General features: G+C 37.6%; 2 protein-coding genes across 4 annotated transcripts in view; one reads left to right on the forward strand and one right to left on the reverse strand.

Moving 5' to 3' along the window:
• The window catches only part of HBP1 (HMG-box transcription factor 1), a 33,385-nt gene extending 11,293 nt beyond the window's left edge, over positions 1-22,092 (forward strand). For all 3 annotated transcript variants that reach the window (XM_007982538.3, XM_007982539.3, XM_007982540.3), the window contains exons 3-11: positions 1,791-2,019; positions 5,194-5,335; positions 5,739-5,850; positions 5,937-6,049; positions 8,674-8,830; positions 9,537-9,681; positions 15,181-15,498; positions 19,744-19,885; positions 20,989-22,092. In XM_007982538.3, coding sequence (XP_007980729.2) covers positions 1,791-2,019; positions 5,194-5,335; positions 5,739-5,850; positions 5,937-6,049; positions 8,674-8,830; positions 9,537-9,681; positions 15,181-15,498; positions 19,744-19,885; positions 20,989-21,006 — 1,376 coding nt within the window. In that variant the 3' untranslated portion in view covers positions 21,007-22,092. The remainder of the gene's footprint in view (positions 1-1,790; positions 2,020-5,193; positions 5,336-5,738; positions 5,851-5,936; positions 6,050-8,673; positions 8,831-9,536; positions 9,682-15,180; positions 15,499-19,743; positions 19,886-20,988) is intronic.
• Positions 22,093-22,094: 2 nt separating this feature from the next.
• The window catches only part of COG5 (component of oligomeric golgi complex 5), a 370,641-nt gene continuing 365,883 nt past the window's right edge, over positions 22,095-26,852 (reverse strand). Inside the window, exon 22 of the mRNA XM_073009243.1 lies at positions 22,095-23,174. Coding sequence (XP_072865344.1) covers positions 23,060-23,174 — 115 coding nt within the window. The 3' untranslated portion in view covers positions 22,095-23,059. The remainder of the gene's footprint in view (positions 23,175-26,852) is intronic.

The following is a 26,852-nucleotide window of genomic DNA, read 5'->3' on the forward strand; positions in this document are numbered from 1 at the left end:
CTTGGTGTTGCCCCCATTTAATATATGGGGGTTTCCCTTCATGTTTATAAAAACGCTGGGGAGAAGATACAGCTGTCTTATTTTTACAAATGATGAAATGGAGGAGATTATGTACTGTGGTAATGTTTGGAAATTTGGAGCTCTTAAGCTCTTGGGACACATAACCTGCTTGAATGCCAAGGATTTTCTGGGCCCTAGTATTTATTTAGTACTGGTTACTTTTGAGCAAGGAGTGCCATTTTAATCAGGTAGTTGATCTTCCTCCATCATGTTTTTGGTTTAAGGAGGAACTCAGAAACTTAGGGCCCAGGGGAGTAAAATAACATGCCCCTTCCACCTATGACTTCGTTTAAAAAGTAGTTAATTTCCTGAACTTCAGAACAAATGAACCCTTTGCAGTAAATGAACGTTGGTCAAAGGCAATGAGGGAAAGGAAATAGCTATACCAGCATGAAAATTGTAGGGTAGAATTATTTTAAATTGGTGTGATGTTCTAGAACTCCTTGGCTCCTTCATGACTCCATGAAAGAAGTCAGTTTTTATGAACGGATATCCTGAGTCAGTACTTCTAATTAAAACATTTCAGTTTGGCTTGGCATGATGGTTCACGCTAGTAATCCCAGCACTTTGGGAGGACAAGGTGGGAGGATCATTTTGAGACCAGGAGTTCAAGACCAGCCAGGTCAACGTAGCGAGATCTCATCTCTACAAATTTTTTTTTTTTTATTAGCTGGGCATGGTGGGCACATGCCTATAGTCCTAGCTACTTGAGAGGCAGAGGCGTGAGGATCACTTGAGCCCAGGGATCCAAGGCTTCAGGGAGCTATAATTGTACCACTGCACTCCAGCCTGGGCAACAGAGTGAGACCGTGTCTCAAAAAAAATTTTTCTTTTTTTTTTAAAGATTAGGACATTTCAGTTTTAGTAGACTGTTCTGGAATATTTGCCTGAATAGAATTATACATACTTTTATAGTGACATTGAGGAGACTAGAAGTTTTCTTGACTTGTATATTTAAGGGACCCAGTAGGTTTGTGGAGTTTGTAGTATGTGTTTCATGGAGAGTTGTTTTTTTTTTAAGCCTTAAAGATGCTTTTTCTTTCCTACTGCATACACACATACGTACAAATATATATATATATATATATATATATTTTTTTTTTTTTAAAGAATATATATATAATTTTTTTTAAAGAATTCAGTATTTTGGAATTCAGTGTTCCTTATAGTGCTTGGTGTGTACATGAATGGTACTTGAGTAATATTTCTAGTCATCTTGTGGGGAACTGAAAGGGTATTGTGAACTACCTTTTAAGAATGCACTTATAGGAAAAAATAACCAGTAAATATTAACAAGATCAGAATTTATTAGTGAAAAGAAATACTTTAACACAGAGTTGTGTAAGTAGTAGCATAAATATTTATGTGATCTATATTATTATGGAAATTATTGTTTTCATTATAGTCTGTATAACAGGTTATTAAAGTATGTGATTAGTAAGTACATAATGCACACATAAAATGTGCTTTTCTTCATTAACTTGTTAATGTAAAAATGTCTCAATGGCATATGGGTCACTCCTAGGTGAGGTACAAAAACCGAGGGGGAATAAAAAGCAGAAAACACAAAGCAAATCATGTTTTTCCAGTCTGTGAACAGAATGTTAAATTTATGCTTTTCCTCTCTCAAAATTAATTAGCTAAAATTGACTTCTCTTTTAACTGCAGTTATAATATTATTCCTTGTATTAATTTCCTTTTTATGATTTTGAGTGTGCTTATATTTGCAGATGACCTTCCTGAACTTCAGGCAGTTCAAAGTGATCCTACCCAATCTGGCATGTACCAGTTGAGTTCAGATGTTTCACATCAAGAATACACAAGACCATCTTGGAACCAAAATACCTCAGACATACCAGAAACTACTTACCGTGAAAATGAGGTGGACTGGCTAACAGAATTGGCAAATATCGCAACCAGTCCACAAAGTCCACTGATGCAGTGCTCATTTTACAATAGGTAGGAGCATTGATTATATTTTTATTTAAAAATTCTATCATTACAAAAAGGTTTTGTTTAAAATTTTTTCTAGTTTGAAAGTAATAATGCTTTAAATTATTAGAATTTAAGTCATTAGAATTAAGCTCCTTATCTAATGATCAAAGACTTATTTCACTTACTACCATGATTTCATATTTTGAGAATTAAAGGTGATAATGAGAACCATAGGGTAAAAAATATTTGTAAATGATTAAAATAAATTATACCATGAAATAATTTTACTGTACATTTCTACATATAGAAATGAAAATTATATTTGTCTAAAGAAGCAGAGTTGTAATCAAGATTATATTTTAAACTTATCAAACTTGAGTTGGGTTCCTTTGGTCTAGGTTTATTTCTTCCGTAGTTTATGTGGCCTTATGTTATTTGCCTGTTTGCTAATTCTAAAATTTGCTAATATTGAAATCTTAAACTTACAAAAGTGGATTAAAAGTGGGCAACACTGTTTCATATATCTAGACAGAGTTTAAGAAAATGAGTGTGCTATGAAATTATGGAAGCTTCCAGCTAATATGCCTAGGGAGACCTAAGTGGAAAACACTTTATTGTTTATCCCTAAAAAGAAATGGATAAATATGACAGTTTATAAGGGAGAGAAATGCCCATATTTGCACACCTGTGAGTAGGAAATGATAGACCAGAGTTTTATACTAGGTAATGTAGGAATAACTGTAAACTTTGTTAGTGCTCCTGAGTGTAATGCATTGCCAAAGAATAAACTTATTAGGTATGAAATCTCACTTTTCTTGTAATCTATTAAGTTGTGCTGCTTTTCTTGTATTTAGCAGGATATTGATCTTGACTAGAGCAAATTGAATTTAGTTAACTTCAGTTTAATTCCATGTTTGTTTCCATAGGAAAGAAAACTTCCTTTCAGAGTTCCTATTTCCTTTATAGTCCTAGTTTTCGTTGTAATCTTAATAGTCAAAAAGCTAAAAATTATTATTATTTTTTAAAAAAATCCGATTTAACTATCGGATTTGTTTCCTTTCTCTAGAGATAATACTTTTTTCAGTTTTTACAGCAGAGTCATAGGATTAATAATACAGTTTATGGAAAGTGTGTAAACCCTTCAGAAGAAAATCAGTGTAAATAAAAACATAAGACATAAAGGAAGGAGTATCTCCCTGAGGATGTATTATTCTGTCCAGCATTTTGAGTAATGCTCTGCTCTCTGGCCTGCCTCCTAACACTGTCTGCTCATGCAGCTTCTTGTTGGGTGTTAAACTATGTTACTGAGCTTTGATATCTGAAGTCTTAACTGTACAGTTAAGGAGTTGAGGACAGGTAAAAATTTATATTACCCCTGCATAGATAGAGAAGTGAAGAAATCAATGCTGTGAGTGTTGAGACATGTTTAGCATGTTAATTTTCACAGAGTATTCAGGCCATATACATTTTAGAATATCACATTGTTCTTCATTTTTATTTATTTTTACTTTTTGTCACTTCCGTTTTAAGTGGTTAAACAGAAGAACTGATAAAACTCACTTTTTAAAATTAGGGAGTCAGGGATGAACAAAAGGAATATTTAGCAGTTTGGCCATTCTCTGATACTTCATTTATATCTAAATGTGTAATAACAGGATGGGCAGTTTTTGGGCAAAAGATGAAACATTTAGCATATAATTTGAAATCAAAACTTGGAGAGTATGCTAAAATGCATGGATATCTGAGGGCCTTTTGATTTAAGGAGTGATATGAACATGAAAGCAAAGTATAGATCCTTATGTAAAAATAATTTCTGGAAAGGTAAAATGCAAAATGTTAATGAGGATAAAGTAGAAATTGAAGGGCTAATACAATTTCTCAGGAAATAAGGGAAAAATTGGAAAGATGTCCTTTCTCTCTCTTTTTTTTTTTGTGTTTTTGAGACAGAGTCTTGTTCTGTTGCACAGGCTGGAGTGCAGTGGCGCAATCTCGGCCCACTGCAAGCTCCACCTCCCAGGTTCACGCCATTCTCCTGCCTCAGGCTCCTGAGTAGCTGGGACTCAGGCGCCCACCACCACACCTGGCTAGTTTTTGGTATTTGTAGTAGAGATGGGGTTTCACCGTGTTAGCCAGGATGGTCTTGATCTCCTGACCTCGTGATCTGCCCGCCTCGGCCTCCCAAAGTGCTGGGTGGGATTACAGGCGTGAGCCACCACACCTGGCCCTTCCTCTCCTTTTTAAAGAGTATTAGTATAGATATGCATAAACTTTTTCTGTTAAGCACCACATGTCTATTTGGCATCTCAACAATTATCCTGATTTGGGACCTTACTTTCAGATGGTTTTCCCTCCGCCACCTGACTGTCTTCCTCTCTGCTTCCTTTCCAGACTGCTGAGTCCGTACACGTCATTAATCATCCTTTATAAGCTTGTTTCTTTCTGTTACCCCACCCATGAATATCTGGTTTGTTTGTGAGGGAAGGATCTGGGTATGCTCCTGGGAGCTCCATATACTCTAAAGGGAGCATTGTCTGGTAAAAGAGACTTTTGAGGGGAAGAGAAGAGGGGAAGGGATAAAGTTTTTTTTTTAAGGTGATCCTTGGGGATAAAAAACTAGACCTTATATGTAGTTGCTTTTCAGCAAGTTTGCATTAGAAAACAAGAAATAGTGTCCAGTTACGAGGAGGGTGGATAGGCTGCTCTCTGCTATAAAAAGTTTAAGCATTTTTGCTTAAGGTAGTTGTTACATCTCTCCAGTGATATGTGGTTGGTAGATAAAGAGTTCAGAGTTGGTTACATTAAGCTTAAATGCTGTCTTCATACTGGGAGTTACTGAGTACATCAAAGTAGAAGAAAGAAATGGATAGGACGCCCTGCATAAGTGGATATTAACATTCACGAATGAAATACACACATGTATATATATTGATAGAAAAATGAATGGGATAAATGAAACCGTAGTCGTAATTTAAAATATATTGTCAAATCTGAAAAAATGGTATCTAAAATGTGAGGAGGATTTGGATAAGGAGTTAAGGAATATGATTATAAAATGAAATCTTGCTGTCTTTATTCATGTTTACCATAGATGTGTTCAATGTAATAACATTGGCATTTTAAATACGAAGTTATTTCATCAACAGGAAAGATCTACTTTAAGGACCTATGCTTACGGTTAAAACTGTTGCTTTATTTTAGATCATCTCCTGTACACATCATAGCCACTAGCAAAAGTTTACATTCCTATGCACGCCCTCCACCAGTGTCCTCTTCTTCGAAGAGTGAGCCAGCCTTCCCTCATCACCATTGGAAGGAGGAAACACCAGTAAGACATGAAAGGGTAAGTTTATTTATGAGGTTAAACTTTTACAAAGTTTGCACAACAGTTGAAATACATTAACTTTCCCCATAGGAAATAGTCTCACTGTTCTGTTAGTGATCTGGATTTGATTTTATATACAGCTCTACTATGTGTTAGGAAAGTTTATTATTAATGGGAATGTGCATATAACTTAAGCTTCCAAAAACTTTGTTGTGTGTGTGTGTGTGTCTTTTTTTTTTTTTTAGCAAATTCTCCCATAGCCTGACAATCTTCAGTTTTTGAAGGCGTTATATTTTCCTTAAGTTTAGAATTATTAAGTTACCCGCCTACAAGCATGGGCCTAAAGACATGAGATGAAAACAGATATTAAAAGGTATATTTTAAAAACAAATAAAAAAGTTGATAATATTTTTCTCCATAGGCAAATAGTGAGTCAGAATCTGGCATTTTCTGCATGTCCTCCCTGTCAGATGATGATGATTTGGGATGGTGCAATTCCTGGCCTTCAACTGTCTGGCACTGTTTTTTGAAAGGTAAAAAAAAAAAACCTTGAATTTTCTACAGCTTACTTGTCTAGTACAGTCACATGTCTAATACTTGTTTTCTACCTAAACCTTAGGCACACGACTGTGCTTTCATAAGGGAAGCAATAAGGAATGGCAAGATGTTGAAGATTTTGCTAGAGCTGAAGGCTGTGATAATGAGGAAGATCTTCAAATGGGCATTCACAAGGTTAATTTAAAAGTCTGAAAAATTTTTTCAAAATCTTTAAAAATGAAACAAGATATGTTGTTAATCTACAGAAATATCCTCCATTCACTTTCATATTTAAATGACATCTTACATTTTAGGTAGAGAACTTTTATGACCACTCATTGCTTAGTCTGATGGGGAGGAGCATTGATTTTAGGTTTGCCTTTCTATCATGCTTTCTTGGATGGGAAATAGTATATTTCTTGGTGCTTCTTTGTGTTTTATACACTTTACATTGGGGAAAACTGATATTACAAATATGTAATGAGGCTGGGCGCGGTGGCTCACGCCTGTAATCCCAGCACTTTGGGAGGCTGAGATGGGCAGCTCACGAGGTCAGGAGATGGAGACCATCCTGGCTAACACGGTGAAACCCCGTCTCTATACTAAAAATACAAAAATATTAGCCGGGCGAGGTGGTGGGCGCCTTTAGTCCCAGCTATTCAGGAGGCTGAGGCAGGAGAATGGCGTGAACCCGGGAGGTGGAGCTTGCAGTGAGCCGAGATTGCGCCACTGCACTCCAGCCTGGGCGACAGAGCGAGACTCTGTCTCAAAAAAAAAAAAAAAAAAAAAGAAGTATGTAATGAATAAATTAACTAACCAAAGCCTTGCCTTAGGTAATCTACAAAGTGATTAATTCCCCTATAGATTATTGACAGTCAATTATGTTAAGGTACTTTATATAAGCTGTTTTATATTAAGTTACTAAAACTAGCATTTTCTAAGTTGATGAGCAAAAGCAGTAGTGAGCAATATTAGGATAAAGTTGACACCTTTCACTTTGAAATTTTTAATTTCTCCATCTCTCCTGTAGGCAAGAAAATGGGCATGTGAGATGTGCTTGTACAAATTCTTTTTTTGATCCTGCTGTGTCTCACTATTAAGTCTCTTGAGAAAAATTGTCCTGTCTTGGCTGCCTTCAGTTTCCTCCCCTTGCTTTACTCTTCACTTTAGTAAGTTCACAATAGTCTTAACTTTCGCCTCTACTGCTCTACAAAAATTGTCTCAAAGGTTACTAGCTTTATTCTGATTTCTAGGATGAGAGACCTTATTTGTTCTGTTTGCCATCTGTACAATATTTGACACATTGGGTTAGTTCCTGACATTGTCTTCCCTTGATTTGTGTAGCATGGCAGCATCCTGATTCTCAGTCTTTTAGGCCTGGTACTTGACTGTCCACAATGCTGAATATTAGACAAGATTCTGCCCCCTTCACTTTCTTCACCAGTTCCTCTCTCCTGATAATGTCAGCAGCGCCTCCATCGTGTCCTGTGGAAAGCACTCTGGACTTGGAGTCAGGAAACCTGGACTCTCTTTATAGCTTCTCCAGCAATTATCTGTGTTACTGATCTTAGGCAGATTGTTAACCCCTCTGAGTATTGGCTGCCTGATCTGAAAAATGGGATTGGATTACTTTTAAGGTCTCCTGTAGCCCTGAGAATTAGAAGATTTTGTAATTTCATTATTTGCCAGTCTATGTCTATAACCTTCACCTGCACATTTCCAGCTGCATGTTAGACATCTCTACATGAATATCAGTCAGTTATTTGAACTAAGCTTAGTATGACCAAAACTGCCCTCACCTTTTTCTTCCTCTTGGCTTACTTTTCTCCTATTCTTTTAAAGTTATTATTATCCTCCTTCTTGATTACCAGATTCAAAACCATGAAGTTAGTCTTTTACTATTCCATTTCTTCAATTTATATTCATTTCATTCTAATTCTGTAAAAATTTTTAAGTCATTCTCTCTTATTCATTACCTTGTTCATGCGTTAGCATAATTATGCTTGGATACTATAGCAAGCTTTTGGCATGTTTGTCTCCTTTATTTTTCGGTGAATGTAAGGGTAAGGATCATGTTTGTTAGTGTGTGTATTTTCAGATCCTGCCATGTGGCATGTGTTAAATGCTCAATATTCATTCAATAAATTCAATATTCAATAAATTCGTCTGCTTCTATTACCATTGCACTTGTCAATTCAGGTCTATAAGAGGTGTCTCTCATTATATCCTCAAGTAATTGAATATGAGATCTTTCCTTCTGTAGAGTCTCTTCTTATTTACCATCATCTTAAAAATTGACAGTCATACTGATGAAAACACTTTGATTGATTTCCCAATACCTTCTAAGCAAAAAGTGTAAGTACTTTGCTTGTCTTTAAGAGGCCTTTACTAACTGGCCTCTCTTTATTAACTTTATTTGCCCCAGATCTGAACTCACCTTGTATTTTTAGCAAATACTCAGCACTTCCCAAAGAAGTTGTTAATTACAGATTTCTTGGTGCAAGGCATGTCCTTCCATCTTTCTAAGTTGCATTCTCAGTTGCAATTGGAATTGAAAATCCTCCTTAATCTCTCTTTTGGAATTAATAACTCTTTATTAAACTGCATCACCATTATTTATGCTTGAGTGTAATTGCTTATTCCAGTCTAGTTATTTATATATGTGTCTTTCTTCACTACTGGGTTTGAAAGCTCTTTAATGGCAGGGATCCTGTCTTGGTTATTTTTACCTTTTCCACAAAGTCTTACATGTAATGGGAACTTCACGGTGTTTTGAATTGAATATTTCCAATTCATTCACGCTATGCATATATTTTCAGGGCTATGGTTCTGATGGTCTAAAGTTGTTATCACATGAAGAAAGTGTATCATTTGGCGAGTCTGTACTGAAGTTGACTTTTGATCCTGGTACAGTAGAAGATGGTTTACTTACCGTAGAGTGTAAGCTGGACCACCCTTTCTATGTTAAAAATAAAGGTAGGGCTTGAATTGCATTTGTACTAACGTTTTTTAAACAAAGCTTCTTAAATCTGTAATTATGTCTGTAGCTTTGATGATTAAGAAAAAATAATTTGAGGGGAAAACATCTTTCAAACTAAATAAAAAACTACCATAGGGAATGCTTATAATAATACCTAATGGTGCTTAAGTATCTTAGCAGTAGTCAGGTGGAACTCTATTTCCTGTGAGTGTAAGAAATTTTTAGATTCATGTAGCATACTATAATAAGCTTTCTGTTATCTTGGTATAGTTTGGGGAATGTAGTGATCTGGTTATCACATTTTCATTAAGAGTTACCAAATATGACATAAACCTGAATCACTCTTCAGAGCCTTATTATAGTAACACCATGTTAAACATAATTTTATAATTCAGAAACTATTTCATCGTCTCAGTCATCATTTATCACTTATTGTCATTGTAGACTGATGGAAGTGCTGATTGATAGAGGAGCCCTATATATAATAAAATGCTGAATGATAAGCTAGTTTTAGAGGGCTCTTACATTGCTGAAAGGAAATACTTATCTAGTACTTTATTGTAAAGATACATGACTTGTGTTAGAGAATCTCTTGAGACTTAGCAATAACTTTATTTTTAAGGTATAGAAATGATATGTCTGTTCTGAAGTAGGGTGCTTTCTGTGAGTCCTCATCCTTTATGCAACATTGTTTAACTTTAGGTTGGTCATCATTTTATCCAAGCTTGACTGTGGTACAGCATGGCATTCCATGTTGTGAAGTTCATGTTGGCGATGTATGTCTACCTCCTGGACACCCCGATGCCATTAATTTTGATGATTCAGGTGTTTTTGATACATTTAAAAGGTAATATTGGATTAATTCTTTGTTTTATTTTCCTCTTAAAGTTTGCCCTTCATTTCCCTAATGGTTGTTAAGTCAGATATTTAGGAAGTTCAGTCTTTAAAGATTTGAGAATGATGAAAACTTACTAGGTAATTAAAGTATAATAGTTAACAGAGTTTTGCATATAGTTGTCATATAGGAAAATTGAGTTTATAAAACATTTAGGATTAGATAAGGAAGAATATCACATATTACATGACCAAGAGTTTAATGGTTCAGCTTTGATAGTTACATTTAAAAAGTTGTGGTATCTGGCCAGTTGTTTTTAAACAGCTTATACATCTCTTGTGTTTTTTGTAGTTAACTGTATTTTTCTTGATATATTAGTTAACTGTATCTTTGTTTAATACTTATTTTGACCAAGGGCATTAGTTGCATGGTTTAAGAAACAGTAGAAAATAGCCCAAACTTGACATCTAAAGGCTTAGAGAGGGGAAGTGGTTATTCCTGAGATCACGTTGCTGGTAAGCAGCAGAGTAGGACAAGAACCAACGTGTCTTGACTCCAGAAGGTTGGTCAGCTATCTTCATTTATATGGGCTTTTCCTGGTTTTTGTGCTGAAAGTCCAGCTTTCAGGAAACCCCTCAGTCCTAGACAAACTGGAACAATAGGTCACTTTGCTCCTAGAAGGAACCCAGAGAAAGTCTGCTTGTAGGTATCTGGGATTTAAAGACACATTCTTTCTTTAAGATGATTATCAAATCCATAGGCATGCACGGGGACTAAGTAGAGAATTCCCAAGAGTCCCTGCTGGCCTGTAGATTTTATTTCATTCAGTTTAATTAATATATTTTATATATCATGAGGATGAAACTATTATTAAAAAAGCAAATCGCATAGGGCCTGACACAAGCCACATGCTCAATAAATGTCTACAAGCTTATACTCTTAATGCTGTTTGATTATATCCCTCATACACACTCTTTTTTGATAAACTAGAAAAATGAGTCAAAATTTTAATGACTGATACTTAGGATATATAGATTAGTGATAACTCCTATGTTTTGGTGAGACCTAGGAGTCTCCTGATAGAAAAATTTTGGAAGATAATTTGGCTTTATCTTGTAAAGGTATTAGCAATTTCATTCCTCTTTTATATATATCCTAGAGAAGTAAATTCTTGTAATCATGCTCAAGGAGATGTGCAAGTAAGTTTGTAGCTGTATTGCTCATGATAGCAAAAATGTGGAAACTGTCAATACTTATTAACTGGAGAGTGACTCCATGAATTCTGTTATAATCATAGTGGAATTAGTGGAAAATGAATGAACCTTAGGTATACACTTTAAAACATGGATTAATTTTTAAAACAATGTTTAGTAAAAATAAGTCTTGGAAATATACAGTATGAGTCTATTTTATGGAATCATGTTCCTTAGAAATATATCAAATAAAATAACCATTATATATGGTATGTAGCACACATTATATAATTATGTCAGGGGTCCCTGAAGACTAGCCCCCAGCTTTGATGATTTGCTCAGAGAATTCACAAGACTCAGCACATAGTTGTGCTCATGGCTGTGACTTATTATGGCAAAAAGATATTAATACAAAGCAAAACTGGGAAAGGGAAAAGATGTGGGGTGAAGTCTGGGGGAAGCAAGGCTTCCAGGGATTCTCTCCCAGTGGGATTAAGGGCATGCTTTATTCCCCCAGCAGTGGGCTGTGACAACATATATGAAATGTCATCTCCTAGGGAAGCTCGTTAGACTCACTCGGGCACCTAGGGTTTTTATTGAGAGCGGTCACGTAGGTTTCTTCTGCCTGGCACATACCAAAATCCAAACTTCCAAAAGGAAAGCAGGCATTCAGAGTAAACTGTTGTTTGTACATCCAGTTTAGGCATAGTAAGCTACTCAGTTGTGGGAATGATGGGACCCCTCAAAATCCAAGTTCTAGAAATTAGTCAAGGGTCAACCTTGTAAGTAGACTTTTGAAAGGATAGCAGTCATTTCTGCATAATGAAACACTGTGTCTTACATATTAAGAAAGACAGTAATATAACTAATGCTACTATAGTATTTATATATTGTATTTATGAGTAATATTTTCATAATAAAATTGAAAAAATAAAGGAATGATAAACATTCAGGAGAGTGGTTATTTCTGGGGGTGGCAAATATGGAACTTTAAGTGATACTAGAAATATTCTTAATTTGAATTGTGGGTTCACTCATTTATTTGTATGCTTCATAACTTACATATATATGTAAATTTTACATATTATTACATAGCACAAAACTTTTTTAAAAAAAGCAGAAGGGAAAACTTGCCTGCCTAATTCCTGTTTTTCTGAGATAGCAAATTCTTAACCATTTGATCTCACTGAATAATAATCACTCCCAAGATGACGTTAGTCATTGGTCTCATTTTATTGTTGAGTGACTTCAGTATAACAGCAGGAGCATCCACCTTGCAAAGGAGTGGAAATGGGTAGTATTATTATGGAGAAACCAGGACAAAATTGAGATGCTGAAAGTGACTATATTTTCATTGTGGATTGGATTGGTTAAGGGAGATGATGCCTGGCCTAGGGAGGGCAAGAAGATAAAGAGGTAAGAAGAGGAAAAAGTCCAAGTGGAACTGCTCCAAGCAAACTCTCGGGTCATGATTTACAGAGGACATGTGAGTAGTGTCTAGCTCAGGAAGAATCAGAAGTCAGCAGTCAGTTGATGAGTTCTCATACGTAATTCAAGGTTCTGTTGTAAGTAGTCCATTCTGAAACACTTGAGAATTGAGGCCAACCTTCTAGGCCTCGGGCGTTTAAAACAGTTTTGACTTTTTGAAGTTGATATTTCTGTTCAAGTAATATGATTTAACAAACTTATTGAGTGCCTACTATGTATATAATGTTAATTTATTTCATATTAATTACCCTATTTGTAGATTATATCCTCATTTTACAGAGAGAAGTAAAGTTGAGAGGTTAAGGAATAAAGCCCAAAATAAAGACAGTGAGTGTCAGAATTAGGATTCAAGCCCATATCTTGTAAAGATTCCAAATTTTTAGTACTCTAGCTACTCACCTAAGATAATTCTAAGATAATTCTACAATAATGGATACCTCTAATGGCATAATACACTGTGCCAGCTTCTGCCCTGTTTCTTAACGTTTATTATTCTTTTTGGCACCACTGCATAGCATAATTTCACAGATAAGTAAACTGAGGCTATAGGGTTTAATTTAACTTGGCCAAGGTTATATTACTAGCTGGAATTTGAACTCAGTTAAAATTTTCCATTATTATTTTCAGAATTGGTTAAAAAATGAGTTAAGAATGGGCATGCCTCTTTGCTTCCAGTCTGGAAAAGGAAATGGATTAGTAAATGTATACAGTAAATGTACATGCTGATTGAGAGGCAGCGTAGCCTGTTAGGAACGTGAGCTTGATCTGGACTGCTTGGATTCAAATCCTGGCTTTGCAATTGATTTGCTATGGAAGCTTGAGTAAATTAATATTTCTATGGCTCCTTTAAAAAAAATCTGTAACATGGGGATAATATTGGAAGGATTAAATAAGTTAATATCTGTGACATGGTTAATAGGCAGTACATTATTGTGGAGTTTGCCATTAAGACTAGTGATCAGACAGTGAAGTGGGAATGGGCATTCTAAGCTTAGGGAATGGCATGTACACAAAGTAGAGCTGTGAAAGGCACATTTGGGTACAGGTGCTTTAGTGAAGAGAGTGAATGCTTACCTAAGGTAGTAGAGCAAAAGATGAAGCTATTTTTAAAGATACTCTATGTCATTACTGCTACAGTAATAGTCATTGAATTTTGTGACTGAATATTTAAAACTGATTTAAGTTGTATCTGTAATGGAAGTAGATGATAGTTATATTTGTGCCACTAGATGGTGGAATTTTCAAATTTTAGTAATTAGCTTACCCAGTATCTTTTGGTATTTTAAGTTGTAATCATTTTCCATCAGTAGAGATGGGTAATTTTGTGTCAGTGCTGAAGTTTGCTATTTTCCTAAATTATGTATGGGAGAGGCTGAAGATACCTTACAAAAACTGCAAACCTAGAAAGCAGACATTGTTTTCCTGACATAATACTGATTGCTAAGCATTCATTAGGTAATTTTGGAGTCATAGTTTAAGTACATTTATTTCATGCAATACTTTCAGAAAAAAGACATCATGTACTTGATAATTGGTAAAAGTCATTTACTGTGTGTAGTCAGTGGCATGGACCACCCTCATTCCTTTGGCTGTTTCCATCTATCTTTAGAATTTTGTAATCTCATGTTTTACCTTTAGGCAGATGGTATTCCTGTAGCTAATGTTAACCTATTTTGATGTATTACCGGAATTTCTGTTTCAGAGAAGCAAGTAGGAGCTAAGTTGAGATTAGAAGCTGAATAAAAGGTTTCCTGCCAAGAAGACAGAAAAGTACTATAGGCAGAAAGAGTTAATGCTGGAACAAGAGAATTCTTTAGCTTATTTCCATGTCTATGTAAACTGAACATACAGAACAAAATGTGGCCTTTCCTGACAAAGGCGGGTTTTTACAATGAACTTTTTTATGTTATTAGGCTATGTTATAGTTCATGGATGGCCTTTCAGGAGAGTGATGTATGTATGGCTCTCTCTACCTAAACAAATGACCCAGATTACTGGGCATTTTAAGTTCCTTTAATTATTTATTTATTTTTGATTTTTTTTTTTTAGACGGAGTCTCACTCTGTTGCCCAGGCTGGAGTGCAGTGGCGTGATCTGCCTCCCAGGTTCAAGCGATTCTCCTGCCTCGGCCACCTGAATAGCTGGGATCACAGGCATGTGCTGCCGCGCCCAGCTGATTTTTGTATTTTTAGTAGAGATGGGGTTTCACCATGTTGCCCAGGCTGGTCTTAAACTCCTGACCTCAGGTGATCCACCCACCTCAGCCTCCCAAACTGTTGGGATTATAGACGTGAGCCACCAGGCCTGGCCTTAAGTTCTTTTAGCCACATTTAAAATACAGCTTTTCATTGCCCTTTCCCAACCTTTTGTTTTCTGTAGTATTTAGTCCTTAGACCTGATATGTTGCCTGCCACTCCATTTTAATTTTCTAGGTCTGGGTGCCTATAGGCCAAGAAATCGTATTGTCACATTTGTCCAGAAATGAATTTAAAATAAAAATAAGTGGGTTGTGTAGGATTTGGAGGAGTTACTTGCTATGAATAAAGTATGCTGATTATAACATTCCTTTGGGAGGTTCAAAGTCTTTTTTAAGCTTTTGTATTATCTACAGAGGTTTTTTTAAAGAAATTAATTTTAGTTGGCACATACACAGATTTCATTTTATAAGCAATTTATCAGTGGCAAAAGTTGTTAGTGTTGGTAACATGATACAGGGGGATATGCACTGAAATTTCCAATCATGTTAAGGGTTTTTTTTTTTTTTAAACCTGCATTTTAGAAATCAGAATTCTAAATTGAATTAAAATCTTATTTTTTTTTAATTTTATAGCTATGACTTCACACCTATGGATTCTTCCGCAGTTTATGTGTTAAGTAGTATGGCTCGCCAGCGTCGTGCATCTTTGTCTTGTGGAGGACCTGGTGGTCAAGACTTTGCAAGATCTGGATTCAGTAAAAACTGTGGCTCACCTGGATCATCACAGCTCTCTTCCAATTCTTTGTATGCTAAAGCTGTTAAAAACCACAGCTCAGGGACTGTGAGTGCCACTTCTCCTAATAAGTGCAAAAGACCAATGAATGCCTTCATGCTTTTTGCCAAAAAATACAGAGTTGAATATACTCAGATGTATCCAGGGAAAGATAACAGGTAAAAATAGTGATAATTCTGATTATAATAAATGAGTAATACTTCAATATGGTTCATAGTAACTGGAATAGTTAAGTAAACTTATTCTTTAATAGCTTTTATTCAACTCATAGGTTGACTTTTTTTTTTTTTTTGAGATGGAGTCTTGCTCTGTCACCCAGGCCAGAGTGCAGTAGTACAATCTCGGCTCACTGCAACCTCAGCCTTCCAGGTTCAAGCAATTCTCCTGCCTCAGCCTCCCAAGTAGCTGGGACTACAGGTGCCCACCACCACACCTGGCTAATTTTATTTTTAGTAGAGACAGGGTTTCACCATGTTGGCCAGGCTGATCTCGAACTCCTGACCTCAGGTGAACCACCTGCCTCGGCTTCCCAAAGTGCTGTGATTACAGGCGTGAGCCACCGTGCCCGGCCAGGTTGACTTTAAGAAGTTTAAGTGGAATTTTTAGGGTTATATGTAATTATTTTATAATACCTAGACAATTAGGTTACCTACCTTAGTAGTAAGGATCTACCTTTTATTATTTGTGCTGTAGCCCAGGCTGGAGTACAGCGGTGTGACTCACTGTAGCCTCTATCTCCCAGGCTCCATTAATCCTCCTACCTCAGCTTCCTGAATGGCTGGGATTACAGGCACATGCCACCACACCCAGCTAATTTTTGTATTTTTTGTAGAGATGGGGTTGTGCCATGTTGCCCAGGCTGTTCTCAAACTCCTGGGTACAAGCGATCTGCCTGCCGCCCAAAGTGCAGGATCTACCTTTTAAAATCATCTTATTTACCTGTTACAGGACACAGGTCTAATAATTGATAGTTGTATCTTTATAGAACAGCTTTTCACCTAAGTCAACTATGGATTGTACGGGGAACTGGCAATTTGTAGCAAGTTGCCAGAGTTGTCAAAAGGCTGAACTTAAGAGCTGTCCTCAGTGGAAGCTGGGAACACAAATCAACTCAAGTCCTTCCTTCGCTGTTGCCTGTACCCTTATTCATCTCCAATTCCTGTACTACTGAATCCCTCTCATACCAGTCAGATTCTCCATATATTAATAAAGCTGTCTTCTTCCAGTCTTTGTATCCTGAGGATCAGAACTACCGTTTCCTTTATCTTGATATCATGAGAAACGTCAGATGTAACACAGTAATGAATAGCTTTGTCCTAGTTCCTTATTCCTTAAGATATGTAAGTGTGGAATTACGAGTCAAGAATTCTAAAGAGCCTTTGTTTGTTTGTTTTGAGGCGGAGTCTCACTGTCATCCAGGCTAGAGTATAGTGGCTGGATCTTGGTTCACTGCAACCTCTGCCTCGTGGTTTCAAGCGATTCTCCTGCCTCAGCCACCCGAGTAGCTGGGATTATGGGCATGTGCCACTACACCCAGCTAATTTTTCGCATTTTTAGTAGATACGGGGTTTCACTGTGTTGGCCAGGCTGGTCTCGAACTCTTGAGCTCAAGTGATCCGCTTACCTTGGCCTCCTAAAATGCTGGGATTACAGGCATGAGCCACTGGGCCCAGCCCTAAGAGACTTTTTAATACTATTGAAATTTTTTAACTCTTGGATCTGTCATTTGTGTGACTTTTGGCAATTAATCTAAGTTGTAATCCATTTCTTCAGTAAAAAGGGTGGGTTTAACTGTATTTTTTTAAAAAATTAGTTTGGAAGTCTACTTCTCTGTGACTTTTAGGCTTTAAGGACATTTTAAGAATAATTTGTACCTTTCCCCTTGTTCAATTTTTGAGAAAATGGCCTCGGATTTAGTGACAGGTACATGCTGCATTTCTCTTTTTGTATATTTCTGGTATCATTAAACATATCGTTTGACTTCTAGAAACAGGATTCACGTCCCTATTCTCTTCCCTGCCAGTAGTTGAGAATGTCAGCTGGGATGCATTCTGTATTTATTTACAATCCTGGGGGACTGGACTATCCTGATGATAAGAAGTGTAAATCTCATTTTATCTTTAGGTGTTTTGTTTTCTGATCTTTTTATAGAATCTCTAAATCAGGTTATATCCTTTATTGCTCATAAATTTTTTTTTTTTTGAGAGGGAATCTTGCTCTGTCACCCAGGCTGTAGTGCAGTGGTATGATCTCAGCTTATTGCAACCACTGCCTCCTAGGTTCAAGTGATTCTCCTGCCTCAGCCTCCCAAGTAGCTTGGACTACAGGCATGCACCACCACACCTAATTTTTTGTAGTTTAGTAGAGATGGGGTTTCATCTTGTTGGCTAGGCTGGTCTCGAACTCCTGACCTCAGGTGATCTGCCCGCCTCTGCCTCCCAAAGTGCTGGGATTAAAGATGTGAGCCATCGTGCCCAGCCAAATTAATATTTTCTTTGCATTTTAGCATTGCTGCCATGTGGTATACTGGTAATCATCTAACACTGAGGGCCATCAGATGTCACCTCTCTCTAAACCGAATGAGATAAGTCATACATAATTTTGAAAATGGATTTTTCCCTGTCTCTAATAAAGCTGCCTTAATTCAGTGAATAAATTCTCATTTGGAGGCAAATTCTGAGGGAATGGAGATTAGAATAGGTCAGAGATATGTAGCTCATTTTAAGTTGCTATAAATGTCCATCTGGATGTAACATTCACTGCAGAAATAATCTTTAGATGTGTGTATTTTATAGTTGTTAGGGAATACAGCGTATAGTCTGTAGCATTGTGTACATTTCATTACCTGTTATCTTTTAACTTAAAAGAATAAATTTGTTTCCCAGTGCCGGCCCCTTCAAAAACATCTCATATTCTTTCTTACTGTGGATGACTGAGATGGTGTGAATATGTATTGCTTTGTTTAAATGTGTCAACCATTATATGGTACCTTTAACCCAAGACTAGAAGTTTTGTTTTAATGGGTTCTGCAAATGGAATATACAAATTGATTTTCATTTTATTATTTATTTTTGAGAGAGTCTCGTTCCGTTCCCCAGGCTGGAGTGCAATGGTGGGATCTCGGCTCAGTGCAACCTCTGCCTCCTGGGTTCAAGCGATTCTAGTGCCTCAGCCTCCCCAGTAGCTGTGGTTACAGGCATGTGCCATCACACCTGGCAAATAGTGGAGAGGGGTGATGGGGTTTCACCATGTCGGCGAGGCTGGTTTTGAACTCGTGGCCTCAAGTGATCTGCCTGCCTTGGCCTCCAGAAGTGCTGGGATTACAGGCATGAGTCACAACATCCAGCCCCAAAATTGGTTTATAATAAAGGAAAATGCAGCACAATGTTTAACTGCATTAACTTATTGGATAAAAAGACAAATACACTTGTAGGAGAGCTTCTGTGGTTTATTACTGTTCGAAGGCACAAATGCCTGTTGCTTTGGCTTCCATATTAGTCAGTATAAAAATCACTTGACGCCTGTAATCCCAGCACTTTGGGAGGCTGAGACAGGCAGATCACGAGGTCAGGAGATCGAGACCATCCTGGCTGACATGGTGAAACCCCGTCTCTACTAAAAATACAAAAAAAATTCGCCGGGCGTGGTGGCGGGCACCTGTAGTCCCAGCTACTGGGGAGGCTGAGGCAGGAGAATGGCAGGAACCCGGGAGGCGGAGCTTGCAGTGAGCCGAGATGGCGCCATTGCATTCCAGCCTGGGCGACAGAGCAAGACTCTTTAAAAAAAAAAAAAAAAAAAAAATCAATGTGCTTTGTGCAAAATTTCCAGGACCTTATGTCTTACTTATATGGGTGTCATGAAGTGAATGGTTAAAAGGTCTTTGTAGAAGGAAGGTGGTTTACATCTGTATGCCCTAGTTGAGACTGTTTTAGGTTTCATAGCAGAGTAACAAACAGGAGAAAATAGCTTCTAATTTTAGTCATGATGTATTCTATCAGTTCAACTTCTTACCATTTTGAGTTTATCCAGTTTTCTCAAGTAATAAAATATATTGCCTAAAGGTTTATTTATTTGGTTTTCTCTTGAGAGAAATAGTAAGGCACGCATAGTTAACTCTACTCTTACACTGTATCAAAACTATTTGATAGGTTACGGGCACAAATAGAGAGTGAGATTAGCTTTTAGTACAAGTTGAGTACTTTATGCTGCTGATACGGCACAATGGACTATTTGACTCGAGATTTTACTGGAAATGAGTATTATGGCCTTGACCTTTTCCCATCTCTGTGATAGACAAGATTTTCATTTTTTAACTTCACATTTTTCTCCTGAAGTAGCAGCACTTGACATGAGATTTATGAAAAATGTGTACCTTCAGCATTGTGTAAATATTTATTTTACAGAGCCATAAGTGTGATCCTTGGTGACAGGTGGAAGAAAATGAAGAATGAAGAGAGAAGAATGTACACATTAGAAGCAAAGGCTTTGGCTGAAGAACAGAAACGTTTAAATCCTGACTGTTGGAAGAGGAAAAGAACCAATTCAGTATGTTTCAATAAATAGTGTTTAAAATTATCTTGCCTCGTCCCTGCAGGTGTATTGGCATGTTGGAGCAGTTGTTACAACCTTTAAGAGGTTGTGTTGATGTTATCTCTAGCATTTTTATACTTCAAAACCTAATGTTTTCGCATCATCATATAAAGACTGCCTTTCCTCAAGTGTCATTTACTGTCTTAGCATGGAAAGTCGAAATCTCAGGCAAACTTTAAAAAGAATGTTTGTTCTAAACATTGGTTGGAAAAATAATTTTGGAATACAGTATTTCTAGTTGAGTTGAAAGATAAGCATTATTAATCCATTAATATCACAGTAGAAAGTTTCTCTAATTTTTCGTATGTCGCAACAGCTTTTCCTTAATTGGTGAGGGACCAACGAGGCTGGAGGCGTTGGGGGAATGTTAGCTACCACTCATGGGGACTTGTGCCATTGGCACAGAATTTCTAGATTGAAAAATTTAGAGGGGGAGAAGAAATAGAAAGGCCCAGGAAGGGTGGCCAATAAGTCTGTATGATAAGGTATCTTGGATAGACTTGTTTCTTACAACTTTTCCATTACTAAACTAGCATCTTTTAGGTTCAGTGTTTTTATATTAATTGCAAGAAAATTGCGTGTGATACAGTGGGGTCAATTTGAAATATCATTAAAAAATGAAGGGAAGATATCAGTAGTTTATAGTAGGAGAGCTGGCCAAAGATACTTTAAATTCACTCTGTGTACTTGTGCCTGTTTCTTAGTAACATGCAGGTCACATCTGTTTAAATTTTTCAAGAATTTCTTTAAAAATAGTGGTCAGTAGTCAAGACGAGAGAGGTGACTGAACTGAGTTTTGGAAGTTCTTGGTTAATTTAGAATTTCATGTGTTAGGACTTTGCCTGTATCCTTTTCTGTTCATCCTAGTCAATGTCTTATGATTGCATACATTTTCTGGATGCTTGAGCCATCAGATAACAGCTAGCTTTTTAAAATCACCTTTAAGAAGCAGTATTTTCTAACAGTAAATTTATAAACATCTTATACATCTTAGCTTTCATATATAGGGTTACTATGTATTGATTTGTAAACATTCACTGAGTTTTTTATTTCCACAGGGCTCACAACAACATTAAACCAGGATGCTTATGTTCTTAGTCTATATTTGCATATACATTGACTCTTGATGGAAAGACTTAAGAAGATCAAGGTCTCACCATTTGTCCTCAATTCGTGTGACCATAAGATACTGATAGCATTGAGTCTTGAAATGATTTAATAATATGAGTGAGGATTTGCTTTCTCCATTAGAGCATTAAGCTAAAACTATCAACATTTTAAACCAAATTGCCTTATTTTTCTTCCAAACTTCATATATGTCTATCAGGTAATATAGGCTTGAAAATTGATATCCTGTGGTGCTAAAGTACAGTAGAAAGAGAGGAAAAGTGTATACATGTTTTATTTTAAATTGTACGAAAGGGGAATTTAAAAAGTATGTAACTGCTGTTTATACATTGGCTCCTTACTGCTTATTAATCTGTATTGTACACATGATGGAATGAAGCAGAAGCTGGGAGTCGGCCTTTCTTTGAGTAACCACCACATGGCTCAGCATCTGTGCCAAACATGGGCGCTCCTAGTCTGGTCAGTGCCAAGAGGCTACCAGAACATGTGGCAGGTGGCTGGTGTTGGTGTCCCAGCCTAAGAGCCACCTGCTGCAGTTACCATGGCATGCTGAGTTGATGCACCAGGTGGCAGCAGCCATCCATTATTTCCAATGGAGACCTAGCCCAGGCCAAGGTAAAGTTAGTTAATAGCATTGGGATATAGTCACTGTAATGGTGCTATTAACAGTCAACACCATTGTATTTTTTAACTTCGTGTTCTATATCTCCTCAGCCATGTATCTTAAATATATTTTGTCATCATAATCTTTATGGTGGGGGCAGACTTTGCACTTATTGCAGTGCAACACTTGCACTTTAATTTCCTCCAACTGTCTAAAATTAGAGCAAATACATTGGCAATACAGCTGCTTTTGCTCTGAGCTACAATCATGGCTTTTCATGTTACTTACCAAGTGGTGTTTCTGGTTAGGAATCACAGCTGTAAAATTGATTTCAGTTCATTACACTTCATGATGTTGCCCCTAAATTTTGCACACTATATTCTTGTATATTATTTCAAATAAATGGAAAAAAAAAGTTGCTTATCTCTGACATTTACTGATTAATCTTGGCTGAATTTTATTTATGAGTTCTCAGAATAACAGGTTCAGGAGATGGAAAACATAAGGCAGATTCCTAACACTGCTAATTAGGAGGCTGCTGATGGGATTTTAAAAATTAAAAACAAAAATGTTAACAGCGGAACAAGAGCCATCAGAAAATAAGGACTTGGATTATCTACCAGTTATAGAGAATCGCTATAGAAATTTTTATTTTTCACATGGTATCTTTGTTACAAGGTTAAACAGCCCAAAGGTCTGCTTTTAATGATGATATGACAAAGTGCAACAAAAGCCTTGCTTTATTTAAAGATAGAGTATGAAATACTTAAACAAGGCCATTTAACCCTGTATCTTAGCTTTGGGATGTGCCAGTGGTTCCTCAACTTTGTTGTCTATTGGAATCATTTTGGGGATTTTTTTTTTTTTTTTTTTTTTTTAAATACTGGTGTCAGGCTCCCACTCCCAGACATGTTAATTAATTAGAGTGCAAGTTGGGCATCAGGATTTTTAAAAACTCCTCTGGTGATATGAATGTGCAGCCAAATTTGGAAACCACTGAGCTACATGCTTATTTAATGAAGAAGGCAGGGTTGGGGGAAGCAGCGTACGCATTATATAACGTGTTCATATCCTTTTAAAAGAAGTGGGGACTTTGGGTTTATGTACCCATAGGAGGACTCGGTTATGGATGGAAAAGAAATTTTAGCCTTGTACAAAAATCTGAAAGAGGAAAACATCTTTCTGGAAAAATCAGGTCCATGGAATTAAAAGGTGATGACTCGACATTTTTATGCTAAAGTATAAGTGCTAAAGAGGTAAATAAAGGTTGATAGGAAATACAGAACAATCAATTACATTCTTAAAATAGTAGATAGTAGCTGTCTTTTGGAGTATGTGTTAACTGCCAACTATGAATGGGTTAGCACAAAGTGGAGATCAACAAAGCTTTCATATTGTTACTGAAGAGCAGACATAGCCTTCTGAAGCAGCTGAACCATTATGGGATAAACTGGCGCAAATTCTTTGCCTTCTCTACTTCTCACTGATTGAACGTAAGCTTCCAGGGCTCCCCTGAAAACCAAAATGAAAACAATGTCAAAATATGACATAAATCACATAAAACAGATTAGGGGTTACCAATATATAAAAATTATTAATAAGCTCACTTCTGGAACTGTTAATGCTCAGTTTCTCAAGCCAACAGCCTTCACTCATTTACTGGTACTGTTACTACAGTGACTATGTTTAGTGTGAAAAACTATAACCATGTTTTCAGTCTGCATTGTTCTTAGTGGTCTAGTCATGTACTCAGAGCCCTCTGGCTGTGTAAATATGTTCTCAATTTCCCTCTTCCCTGCTTCCCTACCGAAGACGCCTGCAACGGAATAGGCACTTGTGCCTACTCCCAGAGCTCACAAGGGGCATCCTGTGCCTCTGAAAGGCATGCTCAAGAGTACAGGGGGATGGGGCCCTTTGACACATTTGGTAACACCAGTAGATGCATTATATTCCTGTTATTTGATAAACTATGAACAACCAACAACTAGAATAAATGCTCTTGGACTGTAGTTATTGGCAAAATATATGATTGGGAGGCAGTCTGAATTTAATCAAGGGAATGTGGTACCATTCCATTATTTATGATTATGGTGTTCTCATGGATTAGGCTGGGGGTTAGCAAACTGCCTGCAGGCTGAATCTAGCCTCATGCTTGTTCATTTATATATTGTCTGTGGCTGCTTTCACACAATGGCAGAGTTGAATAGTTGAGGCAGAGACCATGTGGCCTGCAAAGTCTGAAATATATCTGACCCTTCTTTTACAGAAAAAGTTCATTAGTCCCTGAACCAGATCATCTGTTTAAGTGGAGCTAAAAAGAATGGCTACAAGATTAATTTTTAATTATTGGTCTGTTTAAGTACCAGATACACAAACACATTTTTGTCATAATTACATTTTCTTCAAAATTTCAGTTTGAGATGGAAGCATTTATATAAAGATATAAGTTAATACCATTACTCATTTCACACACAATAGCACTTAATTCTTAAGTGGTTTTCTTTTTGCTCTCAAATACTGAAAATACTAATCTAATTGGGTTTGTTCAAGATTTTTCATTGAATTATGGGGAATACCCTTCCCCAGAGTCTGGCTATCACTCATCAGTTTGTAGTGCCCTTCCATCCCACCAGCCACTGTCCACGTAAAGGGATTTCAAATCTCTTAAGTTCCAGCCCTGACCTCCCCCTCCTGATCTTTGCTTCTTCCTGTCCTCTGGACAGTTTTATCTGACTTGCTTCCAGGTAGCCCTCCAACTCACTTGTCAAAAAACGGGCAGCATTCAGCCTGCCTTACCTTATTTCAACAAAGGGCACCATCAACTTAAGGTCTCTAAGTTATTTTCCCCTCCTACACCTAAACAGTTACCAAATCCTATTAATTTGCTACACACATTTCCACATCCAGTCCCTCCTCTCCCCTTTGCTTCACTTTGAACCCTTGCTATCTTGTGCCCTAATGATTGCTATAGCCTCTTAGGTGGTGATCATCCTGGTGCTATTTCTCCCCTGTTCTGGTCAGTCTTCCATATTATAGCAAGAGGTCTCTCCCTGAAGTATTACAGCACTTGCCATGCCCTATTCTTTTTTTTTTTTTTTTTTTTTTGAGACAGAGTCTTGCTCTGTCGCCCAGGCTGGAGTGCAGTGGCCGGATCTCGGCTCACTGCAAGCTCTGCCTCCCGGGTTCACGCCATTCTCCTGCCTCAGCCTCCCGAGTAGCTGGGACTACAGGCACCCGCCACCTCGCCCGGCTAGTTTTTTGTATTTTGTAGTAGAGACGGGGTTTCACCGTATAAGCCAGGATAGTCTCGATCTCCTGACCTCGTGATCCGCCCGTCTCGGCCTCCCAAAGTGCTGGGATTACAGGCTTGAGCCACCGCGCCCGGCCGCCATGCCCTATTCTTTATAGGGAATGTGGAAAGGTCTGACTTCTGTATCAACAGTCTTGACTTAGCAGGGTTCAGCATTTTGGAATCCCTGAAGGCTGGCTGCATGCTCTGGTCAGTTCCTAGACTCAACCCAACTGAATACCAGCTTCTTCATCAAGCTGCTCCCAGCCCTTTCTATGCTACTGCTAGGTTTTAGATAGCTTGATGTGGCCTAAAATTCTCAAATCATTAGTTTCCATTTTTGTGTTACCAATTAATGTGCAAAGCATGTTTGCCCCATTTGTATAGCCCAACCTGACTGCCCACCTAGGGAAAGATCAAGGGTATCTGTTCATATATTACACTGAAATAAAGCTGTCTCTGCCTAATAAAGTAGGGTGTGCCAAAGGGCCTGTTTATCTTTGGCCATACTTGAATGTTTCAGTTAAAGAGCCACATTCTCTTAGCCCTTTGCACATTATCTTCCTGTCCTTAGAATACCCTTCCTTGCTTGCTTTCTTGCGCAGCTCTTTCTCTCTTAGGACTCAGCTTCAAATGCTCCCTTTTAAGAAAAGCCTTTCTTAACTCCAGGCAGCAGTAAAGAATGCAAACCACCTTGGAGTCACACAGGTTTGTGAAACTATCTAACTTCTGTATCAACAGCCTTGACTTAGTAGGATCCGGCATTTTGGAATCCCTGAAGGCTGGCTCCATGCTCTGGTCAGGGCAGGAGTACTTTAAATCAGGTATGTGGAGGGCTGGGCAAGCCCTTACTGAAGAAGTGTACCTGTTTTAAAAAAGATGTAAGTTCATACCATTACTCAGCTCACATACCCAGTTTCAAGTCCTAGCCAACATACCACTCTCAACTGGCATGCAAGATGGAATTTAGTGCTCTTAGAGAACAATGTTTTGTGAGATGCCTTAGTTCAACTCAGAGCTGACCCTTAATGGAGATACTTGTCTATGAAAAAAACTTGCTGCTTTTAGTAATATGCTTCTAGTTGGTTTGCCATCCTGGAAATTGTCACCACTCCCTAAATGCAGTCCCTACAGAATCATATACAGTAAAGAAATCCGCAAGAGCTCATCCGTCTTTTTTTTTTTTTTTGAGACGGAGTCTCGCTCTGTCACCCAGGCTGGAGTGCAGTGGCCAGATCTCAGCTCACTGCAAGCTCCGCCTCCTGGGTTCACGCCATTCTTCTGCCTCAGCCTCCCTAGTAGCTGGGACTACAGGCACCCGCCACCTCGCCCGGCTAGTTTTTTGTATTTTTTAGTAGAGACGGGGTTTCACCGTGTTAGCCAGGATGGTCTTGATCTGACCTCGTGATCCGCCCGTCTCGGCCTCCCAAAGTGCTGGGATTACAGGCGAGCTCATCCGTCTTTAAGACAGTGAGATGTATGTATCAGTGTCTAAGAAGTGTTTATATTCACAGGATCTATAATCATTTCACAGTGAATGGATTAGATATATTTGATGTACAAAAATCAACGTAGTTTCATTGGCATTTAAAAGGATAAGACATCACATAAATTACACAATATGTAGAAGAAAGATCAGAAATGAGTGGTTAGACTTTTGGGTAGTCATCAAGAACACCATCAGAAGTATGGGGAAAAAAAGATGAAGCTGCCCTCCCACATGAAATTAGAGCAAGATTTTCGAGTACTTATTAAATTACTTCATTTGCTTAAGCAAAACATTAGCTTTCTTGGAAGTCAGGCCAAGCATTATGTAACAGTCTTAACTCTGGTTTGTAACCAAAATAAGTAGATTATTGAGGTTATCCTTATTGGGGAAAAAACAAAACACGATTAGTAGA

The sequence above is a fragment of the Chlorocebus sabaeus genome, chromosome 21 (assembly GCF_047675955.1).
Source record: "Chlorocebus sabaeus isolate Y175 chromosome 21, mChlSab1.0.hap1, whole genome shotgun sequence".
NCBI classification, from domain to species: Eukaryota; Metazoa; Chordata; class Mammalia; order Primates; family Cercopithecidae; genus Chlorocebus; species Chlorocebus sabaeus.